The sequence below is a fragment of the Lolium rigidum genome, chromosome 4 (genome assembly GCF_022539505.1).
Source record: "Lolium rigidum isolate FL_2022 chromosome 4, APGP_CSIRO_Lrig_0.1, whole genome shotgun sequence".
In the NCBI taxonomy this organism is placed as follows: Eukaryota; Viridiplantae; Streptophyta; class Magnoliopsida; order Poales; family Poaceae; genus Lolium; species Lolium rigidum.
In genome coordinates, this window is record NC_061511.1 from 103,536,047 (window position 1) to 103,545,487 (window position 9,441).

At 43.4% G+C, this 9,441-nt stretch overlaps 1 protein-coding gene across 2 annotated transcripts; it reads right to left on the reverse strand.

Annotated features, from left to right (window-relative positions):
- Positions 1 to 2,777: 2,777 nt before the first annotated feature.
- On the reverse strand, positions 2,778 to 4,582 carry LOC124650159 (probable calcium-binding protein CML8). 2 transcript variants are annotated; one of them, XM_047189713.1, is made up of 7 exons: positions 4,387 to 4,579; positions 3,977 to 4,118; positions 3,856 to 3,892; positions 3,734 to 3,761; positions 3,470 to 3,622; positions 3,294 to 3,396; positions 2,778 to 3,191 (listed from the first exon to the last, which is right to left on the reverse strand). In XM_047189713.1, exons 1-7 carry the CDS (start codon positions 4,387 to 4,389, stop codon positions 3,121 to 3,123), a joined length of 537 nt encoding a protein of 178 aa, XP_047045669.1. In that variant the 5' UTR covers positions 4,390 to 4,579; the 3' UTR covers positions 2,778 to 3,120. The 2 variants fall into 2 exon arrangements, with proteins under 2 accessions (XP_047045669.1, XP_047045668.1); XM_047189712.1 differs by having other exon boundaries at positions 3,470 to 3,761; positions 4,387 to 4,582.
- Positions 4,583 to 9,441: the final 4,859 nt, after the last annotated feature.

Consider the following 9,441-nt stretch of genomic DNA (forward strand, 5'->3'; position numbering starts at 1 on the left):
ATCTGGAGATCCATAATGGCTCCCACATATTCAACGATGACTTAGTGATCGAATGAACCATTTACATACGATAGCGATTCCCTTTGTCACGCGATATTTTACTTGTCCGAGGTTTGATCATCGGTATCTCTATACCTCGTTCAACCTCGTCTCATGACAAGTACTCTTTACTCGTACCGTGGTATGTAGTCTCTTATGAACCATTCATATGTTTGCAAACTAATTAGACGACATTCCACCGAGAGGGCCCAGAGTATATCTATCTGTCATCGGGATGGACAAATCCCATTGTTGATCCATATGCCTCAACTCATACTTTCCGGATACCTAATCCCACCTTTATAACCACCCATTTACGCAGTGACGTTTGATGTAATCAAAGTACCCTTCCGGCATAAGTGATTTACATGATCTCATGGTCGAAAGGACTAGGTAACTATGTATCGAAAGCTTATAGCAAATGAACTTAATGACGTGATCTTAAGCTACGCTTAATTGGGTGTGTCCATTACATCATTCACACAATGACATAACCTTGTTATTAATAACATCCAATGTTCATGATCATGAAACGATGATCATCTATTAATCAACAAGCTAGTTATACAAGAGGCTTACTAGGGACTCCGTGTTGTTTACATAACACACATGTATCAATGTTTCGGTTAATACAATTATAGCATGGTATATAAACATTCATCATAAACACAAAGATATATAATAACCAATTTATTATTGCCTCTTAGGCATATCTCCAACATATTATTCAAGAGCATCCTTTCATCTATTCTTCGATCGTTAAAGATCTTTGGTTGCCCAACCAAAAGGCTTAGAATATTGATCTTATTAACTCTTTGTTCAATCATGAGATAGCAAATGATATTCTGCACACTCCTATAGTTAATGCTGCTGGCCAAGATACTTTGATTTGGAGACTAACACCTGCAAACATTTTTTCCTCCAAAAGTGTGTATAAGCACTGCTTCAACAGCCTCAATCTGCCACCAAGACAACGACCGAAAACTGTTCATCGACAAATCGTTGCTCTTCTAAACCAAGCTTGGCAGGACAAACACATGGCGTCGTGGGTACATACATTTGCTTGGAGGCTTCTTAGGAAGGCACTGCCTACGGGTAAGAGAGCTAGTAAGTTCTCTAAACACATACATGAAAACTGTTCTAGGTGTGACAACGCTGAAGATGAAATGGGCATGCTTTTCCTTTGCCCTTTCTCTAAGGCTGCTTGGTTCTGCTCACCGTGGTTTATTAAAACTGAAATTCTAGCTGCAACTAATCATTCTATTCCTGATATGATCCAAACTTTGCTTAGCTCCAACCATCCGCATATCAATCTTTCTAGCTTATATACTTTTCTGTGGTGCCTTTGGAAATCTCGAAACGATGCTCTCTTTGCTAGGAAATATTGCAGGCCATCTCAGGTGTATGCGGCAGCAAACGCAATCATCCAAGGAACCAAATGAGAAGGCGCAATCCCTACTGGAGATCATGGTGCAAATTGCTTACATGATCATCTACAACCGCCAGCAATACAAAATCTAGACTCTTTTGCAGGCAACATGATCTTTTGTGACGCTGCGTGGGAAGTACAACCAACCAACACCGCTAAACAAGCAGGAATTGGAGTATTCATTCAGGTTCAGAATAATCAGCACACCCAGCAAATCCACATCTCGGCAATTTCCCCTCTGGCTTTTTCTCCTCTTCAAGCTGAGACTTTTGGTCTCGTGCTTGCGACCAAGCTAGTGGAGGTACTCAACATCCAAGATCCACACTTCCTTATGCTAGTTTCGGCGGCAAAAGGGACAACATTTTCTCCACTCCAGGTCGATGGGACAACAGGCCACTGCTAGCTCAGATACAAAACAGTCCCTCTTTCAAGCGCAGCAACATTTCTCACATTAATAGGGGAAACAGTGTCAAGGCTCACCATCTTGCTCGACTAGCTTCAAGAATGCATAATGGGCGTGTACTGTATTGTTGCTTATGTTCAGATGCAGGACTATGTCCAATCAGGGCTGTAACAAGCGTGCTACCTTTCACGCTTTTCTCTGTAAAATGCTCCTAAATAAATGAATTTTAGTGTTCAAAAAAAAAATCTTGTTAGTATACAACCAAGATCTCCATATGGGTGTGGTATATACCCTACCCATATTCTGCCGAACTTGTTGAAAAAAACAATTATCCTTTTTGGCGACAGTTCCGTAAAATTAACATTTTTTGTTACAACATGAATTGCATAGTGAATTGAAAGTGGGAGGAATGTGGGCTTCTCACAACATCAGTGAGGAAGCTCTGGATACTAAGAATCAACTTCCCCAATGATAAAACCATATATCTCGAGAATCAATTGGTCTCCACTGCCAAAATGTGTTTTTAAAAAGTCAAATTCCTGAAAAGCCTCCTGGGCAGTGGCAAGTGGAACATCATAGTGTGAAGTGGCTGATGCAGAAGACCATCCGTAGAAGATACATTCTCTTGTAAAGCAAAGTACCCCCCCCCCCCCCCACCCCATCTCACAAAAGTTGTTTTGGAGTCGTTAAAATTTAGATGTATCTAGACACTATCTAGTTGTACAGATATCCAAATTTAGATAAATCTTAGATAAGTTTCATATGATGGAGAGAGTAGAACAAATGTGACCACTCTGCCTTTGCATGAAAATAAGACCATCTATCAATCCCGAGTATTACGGAAACGTCATTCTGAATTGTACAAGTTATGAAAGTTTTCTTTGAAGACAGTAGTTCTAAACAATCTCTCCACCAAAATAAAATTTGAAAATACCATTCTGAATAAGTGAATAGTACACAAGGTGTGCAGCTCTTCTATAAGTGCAGCACTTTTCAAACCTCTCCACCAGAATGAGCAATCCCCATATTTTGCAGGAGGTAGAGCATAAGAATGCATTATTGCATCAAATTATTAAATATTTTGTACATATATGCCACACTACGGAATGCATGTACAAATACGATATAAGTAACTACATTTGCGTATGCAGCGCGTTGCGGCACAATCGAGCACGGACAGGTTCAATCCGCGAACTCTGATGACCATTTGTCTGTTCGGTGCTTGCCATCCCAGGACGTATGGTGTGTGCTAAAACCCGGTCCCGAAGTTCGTCCGCTTCATCATCTTCATGAACTCCTCCATGTCGATCTCACCGTCACCTGTATCCGAGCGTAGGTTGAGGACATGAAGCACAATTGCCATAGATGAAAGTAATCGCGGCATAAGAATCAAGGGAAACAGAGAGATGGAGAGACGGGTACCGTTTTCGTCCGCGGCTTGGATCATCTCCCTGACCTCATCGAGCGTGAAGTGCTCGCCGGCCTCGATGGCGAGCCGCTGGATATCCACGTCTGAAATCTTCCCCTGCGGAGGATTTAACACGGGTCACCGAGTGTATCACAAGATCATCATGGCTGGCCACGAGCAGCGTGCGTACGTTTCCGTCCTGGTCGATGATCCGGAAGGCCTTGTGCAGCTCGTCCCGGGCGTCCCTCTCGCCCATCTTGTCCGTCATCATGTGCACGAACTCGTCCAGGTCGATCGTCCCGCTGCCGTCCTTGTCCACCTCCGCAATCATCTGGTTGATTTGCTGCACACACACACACACACGGACAAAGAAGAAAAGGGAATAAAGTGTGCTCCAAGCAAGAACGATCTCAATTACTACTGTACCTCCTGAACTATACAATTTGATATCTACCTCAGGTGTCATCTCGAACCCCAAAGCTCTGTGAAGATACCAACATACAGTATGAATTAGACGACGGACGTCTGAATCATATTCATTCAGAGGTACTACTGCTTTTCCGAAATCAAACGCACCTCATCGCAACGTTGAGCTCCCTGGGATCAATGGTGCCTGAAGCGTGCACGCACACAAGGAAAACGATGAGAGAAATGCTCATGGATGGATTCAGCGAACAAGAATTCAGCATGTTCTTACCGGAGCCATCGGTGTCGAAGAGATCAAAGGCTTCTTTGATTTCTTTCCTCTTCTGCGCCGTCAGACGCTTGCGGCCGCCCCTTTCTTTCCTGTAGCCACCGGGCATGCCAGCGGAAGCCTCCTGGCCTCTGTAATAGCTCGTCTACATGGCAGCAAAACTCAGAGCTCAGCTCGGCATGTGGAAGCGCTACCTATTCTAGTCCATAATCATCATCACAGGATATTCAAGGGGGGAAATATCATCTGCTTCCACAAAATCTACTCCAATCATTACCCCGGTAAGGTAATTCAACAGGGAAGAAGAACGCAGAAACCGAGTTTGAAAAACAACAGCAATTCATCGACAATCCCATGTAATTGAATTTCCTTCAGGTTATCTATCAGCCATAGTAGAGGAATCTTATATATACCATAATTTGAAGACGAAGTGCGGCAGAGGTTTCTCGCTCCCACGCAATTAGCCAGCCAAACTCACTCTGTTTCTTGGGGAAAGTGGGGGAATTATTGCGTTCCTCTTCACGAATGAGACACAACAGAGTAAAGAGGGGAGAAGAAACTGTGTAGTGCAGAAACAGGTACGTCAGTCATCGCAAGTCCTCGCAGAATCATGTTCCCTCGTGTCCAAAACTAATTTATTTGGTGACACTGACGTTAAATTTTGGTGCTATATGCTTTTCCGATTGCAGTAGCTGTTTCGTGTTGCAGCTAACGGCACCTCCCTGTTGTGTTGTGTTGTGTCGCTTTTACGGCTTGGACACGGAACAGGCTGCTCCTGGACAGCTCAAGATATACTTCTTGTTTCCTCTTCTCTTGTTGCTTATTCCGCTGAACTTCATCTCCAATTGTAAAAGCTTGAGCCGCTATGTCATTTCTTGTGCTTATCAACTCATTTCTTTTTTTAGATAAAGGAGCAAAGCTCAAGCCTCTGCCTCCAAGGAATGCACACAACTCTCTGCTTTATTATATTATTCGCAATGCCTTACAAGGAAAATACAAAGATCAACTTGAAGCCACCTTTCTAGCGACAACTCGCTATACCTACGATGAAGGGGGTGATCAAGAATAAGGCCATACTCCCTGACGGTACACCAACGCACATCATCCAAAAAGCAAAACCCTAAGGTTGTGCCATTGCACACGTCGCAGAGTTCGCAACCGCCGTCTATCTCGAACCCATCTTCAAGTGAGATCAACGCATTGACCGCGCCAGGCCTGCCGTCGATGTCACCATGACGCCAGACAGTTCCACTATCATGCACACGTCCAGCAGTCCTCGCCCGTCTTCGATACTCCGCAGCTCCACGCCGCTGAGAATCATCGACGACAACGTGGTGGATGAACACCACTCCACCAAGATCCACCTCTATCCAGCCGCTGCTCCAAAAACGATGCCCCAAGAGGTAGCGCGACGCCGGGGGGCACCGTCATCGTCCGATCTAGGCTGGATCTTGGGTTTCCCCCGGAGCAGCATGAGTGAGTAACCGCAGACTGCGACGACGATGCCTTCAAGAAGGAAGCGACGCTTAACACCGCCATCGCCCGCCAATCGTGGCACGGTTTTGACCGACAGCCGCGAGTCCCCAACTCGGCGAGAGCAAGCAGAGAGGCCAGCAAAGATGATGCCTTCGCAAAGGAAACGACGCCAATAGTTGCCGCTAACATCCGCCAAGAACGACCCCTTCACCGATGGCGCATCGTCGACTAGATCTTCATCGCCGGAGTCGACGGATCATGTGATCCGCCACCCCAGCATCGAGCCGACCTCCTCCGGCGAAGAACGAAGCCACCACCACCAAACCCGGATCAGCCCGGGCATCCTCGGGGAAGCAGAGGTGGCTGATACGTCTCCAACGTATCTATAATTTCTGATGTTCCATGCTTGTTTTATGACAATACCTACATGTTTTGTTCACACTTTATATCGTTTTTATGCGTTTTCCGGAACTAACCTATTAACAAGATGCCACAGTGCCAGTTCTCGTTTTCTGCTGTTTTTGGTTCCGTAAAGGCTGTTCGGGCAATATTCTCGGAATTCGACGAAACGAAGACCAAACATCCTATTTTTCCCGGAAGGCCCCAGAACACCGAAGGAGAGTCGGAGGCGAGCCAGGGGGGCCCCACACGACAGGGCCGCGCGGGCTCTACCCTGGCCGCGCCAGCCTATGGGGAGGAGGCCCCGTGGCCCCTCCGACTCCGTCTCTTCGCCTATTTAAGCCCTTTCGACCTAAAAACGCAGTACCTCTTGACGAAACTCCAGAAAGACTCCAGGGGCGCCGCCACATCGTGAAACTCCAATTCGGGGGACAGAAGTCTCTGTTCCGGCACCCTGCCGGGACGGGGAATTGCCCCCAGAGTCATCTCCACGGCCGTCTCCACCGCCATCTTCACCGCCATCGCTGTCTCCATGACGAGGAGGGAGTAATTCACCCCCGGGGCTGAGGGCTCCGCTGTTGCTATGTGGTTCATCTCTCTCTTTATGTGATCTAGTTGAATATCATCTATGTGCTACTCTAGTGATGTTATTAAAGTAGTCTATTCCTCCTACACGGTGTAATGGTGATAGTGTGTGCATCGTGTAGTACTTGGCGTGGGTTATGATTGTAATCTCTTGTAGATTATGAAGTTAACTATTGCTATGACAAGAATTGATGTGATTTATGCCTCCTTCATAGTGTGATGGTGATAGTGTGCATGCTATGTTAGTTCTTGGTGTGATTGTGTTGATCTATCTTACACTCTAAGGTTATTTAAATATGAACATTGAATATTGTGGAGCTTGTTAACTCCGGCATTGAGGGTTCGTGTAATCCTACACAGTTAGTGGTGTTCATCATCCAACAAGAGGGTGTAGAGTAGTCCTATTATGTGATCATTGTTGAGAGTGTCCACTAGTGAAAGCGGGATCCCTAGGCCTTGCTTCCAAGCATCGAATCTCCGTTTGTTTATTGTTTTGTTGCATGTTTACTCGCTGCCATATTTTATTCAGATTGCTATTACCACTCATACTCATCCATATTACTTGCATCTCACTATCTCTTCGCCGAACTAGTGCACCTATACATCTGACAGGTGTAGTAGGTGTGTTGGGGACACAAGAGACTTCTTGCTTTGTGGTTGCAGGGTTGCATGAGAGGGATATCTTTGACCTCTTCCTCCCTGAGTTCGATAAACCTTGGGTGATCCACTTAAGGGAAACTTGCTGCTGTTCTACAAACCTCTGCTCTTGGAGGCCCAACACTGTCTACAAGAATAGAAGCACCCGTAGACATCAAGCTATTTTCTGGCGCCGTTGCCGGGGAGGTAAGGTAAAAGGTACTCACACTCCGGATCTCGGCTACTAAGCTATTTTCGCCGTTGTAAGTACTCGAAGCTATTTCCTTTAGATCCTGCAATTGCATCTTGTTGTTTTTTATTTTCACTAGTTAGGCATAATGGAAAACAACAAAAAAATTGGTGAGCTTTTTAATCTTTTTCCTGATTTAGAATTGTTTGATGCGAAAATTAAAAAACCTATGGAACCTTATTTGCATGCTAGTAGCGATGTTATTAGTATGAATGCAATTACTGCTAATGCTATGGAGAAGTCTAAGCTTGGGGAAGCTAGTTTTTGTGATCTTTTTAGCTTCCCATCTTTAGGGAAGAAAATTTGCTCTGATAATACTTTATCTCCCATATGCGATAACTCTAATGATGCTTGTGATATTTTAAATGCACCTACTGAAAGTATTCCATATAAAATCCCTATGAAAATTATTGAACGTGTTGTGGATAACCGCTATGAAGGGGATGGAACTGTTCATCCTGGAGATCATTTACTCTTTTTGCATGAATTATGCGGGTTATTCAAGTGTGCAGGTATCTCTATGGATGAAGTGAAGAAGAAATTATTCTCTATGTCCTTGTCTGGTGAAGCGGCGCATTGGTATAAACTGCTGAAGGGTGAGCATCCTCTTGATTGGAAGGATATTGTGCCTCTATTTTATTCTAAATTCTATCCTCCAAGTGAAATTCACAAAGACCGAAACCGAATATATAATTTCTGGCCTCATGATGGAGAAAGTATTGCCCAAGCATGGGAGAGATTGAAGTCTTTAATGCTCAAATGCCCCAATCATGAGCTTCCTGGTAATGTTATTATTGATAATTTCTATGCAAGACTTTCTTTTCAAGACAAGACCTTGCTGGATACTTCTTGTTCTGGATCATTCACGCGCAATAAAGAAGAGTTTAAATGGGACCTTCTTAATCGGATTCAGGAGAACGCGGAAGATTGGGAGAACGACAAAGGTAAAGAATCAGGTATAAACTATGATTATGAATGCATTGAAACTTTTATGGATACTCGGTAAATTTCGAGATATGAGTGCTACCTATGGTCTTGACTCTCAAGTTGCTGCAAATCTTTATAAAGCTTTTGCCTCTCATTTTGAATTGCCTAGGAAGAATTTTGATAAGTATCATGAACCTTTTAAAGAGGCTTGTATGGAGGATGAAATTGTTGTTAATGATTGCAATAGACATGCTCAAACTCCTAAGAATGCTATTTCCTATAAGCATGTTAATTTTTGTGGAATGCATAGACCTTGTGGAATTAATCAAATCGAAGATGAATATTGTATCCATCATACTAATGAAAAAACTAGAAAGTGGTCTAGGGCGCTAGATGATCTTGGTAAAAAGGTTTGTGTCCTCTATCCTTTTATTTGTGAACTTTGCCATAGAGTGGGTCATTTTAATTTTCAATGCTCCTCCAATGATAATTTGAACCCCATGAGCGCTGCAAATTTGTATTGTGATGATGAAATTACTCCTAATCAGCATGATGAACTTACTTTATTCTTGTGGTGTGAAGAGTTATCAAGAAAAATTTCTTTGTTAGATAGTAATGATCTTGATGTTGATGATGTCCTGCATGGGTGTTTTTCTTATTGCATTAATAATTGCCATACAAATACTTACATACAAAATATTTTAGAAGATGACACCTTGCCAAAATATGATAGGACCGCTGTGTGTTTTGAACTTATTAATGAAAAGGAGGAATCCTCCCAAGTTTATTCTATTGTTTCTGGAAATAAAGCAGGTTATGTGGAGAAGCCTCTCATCAAGCCTCTCCCTCCTAAAGAATGGAACGAGGAAAAGGAGAAGAAGAAGAAGAAGGGAACGAAGAAGAAGAAGAAGAAGAAGAAGAAGAAGAAGAAGAAGAAGAAGAAGGGGAATAAAAAGAAAGAGGTAACAACATATCCCCGCGTGTATGAGATAACGATAGGTAACCGTAAGTATGTTGCTCCTGATGATTATTATGATAATGAATCTGAATACAATGATCTTCCTATGCCCTTTACCTACATTAGTGATCATGATTTGAAAGAGCACACTACTTTTGATATTGCAAATCTCTGGGAAACTAATTCTGAAAATGATGATGTTAATAATTACCATAGTATCAGTACTATGCATGCTTC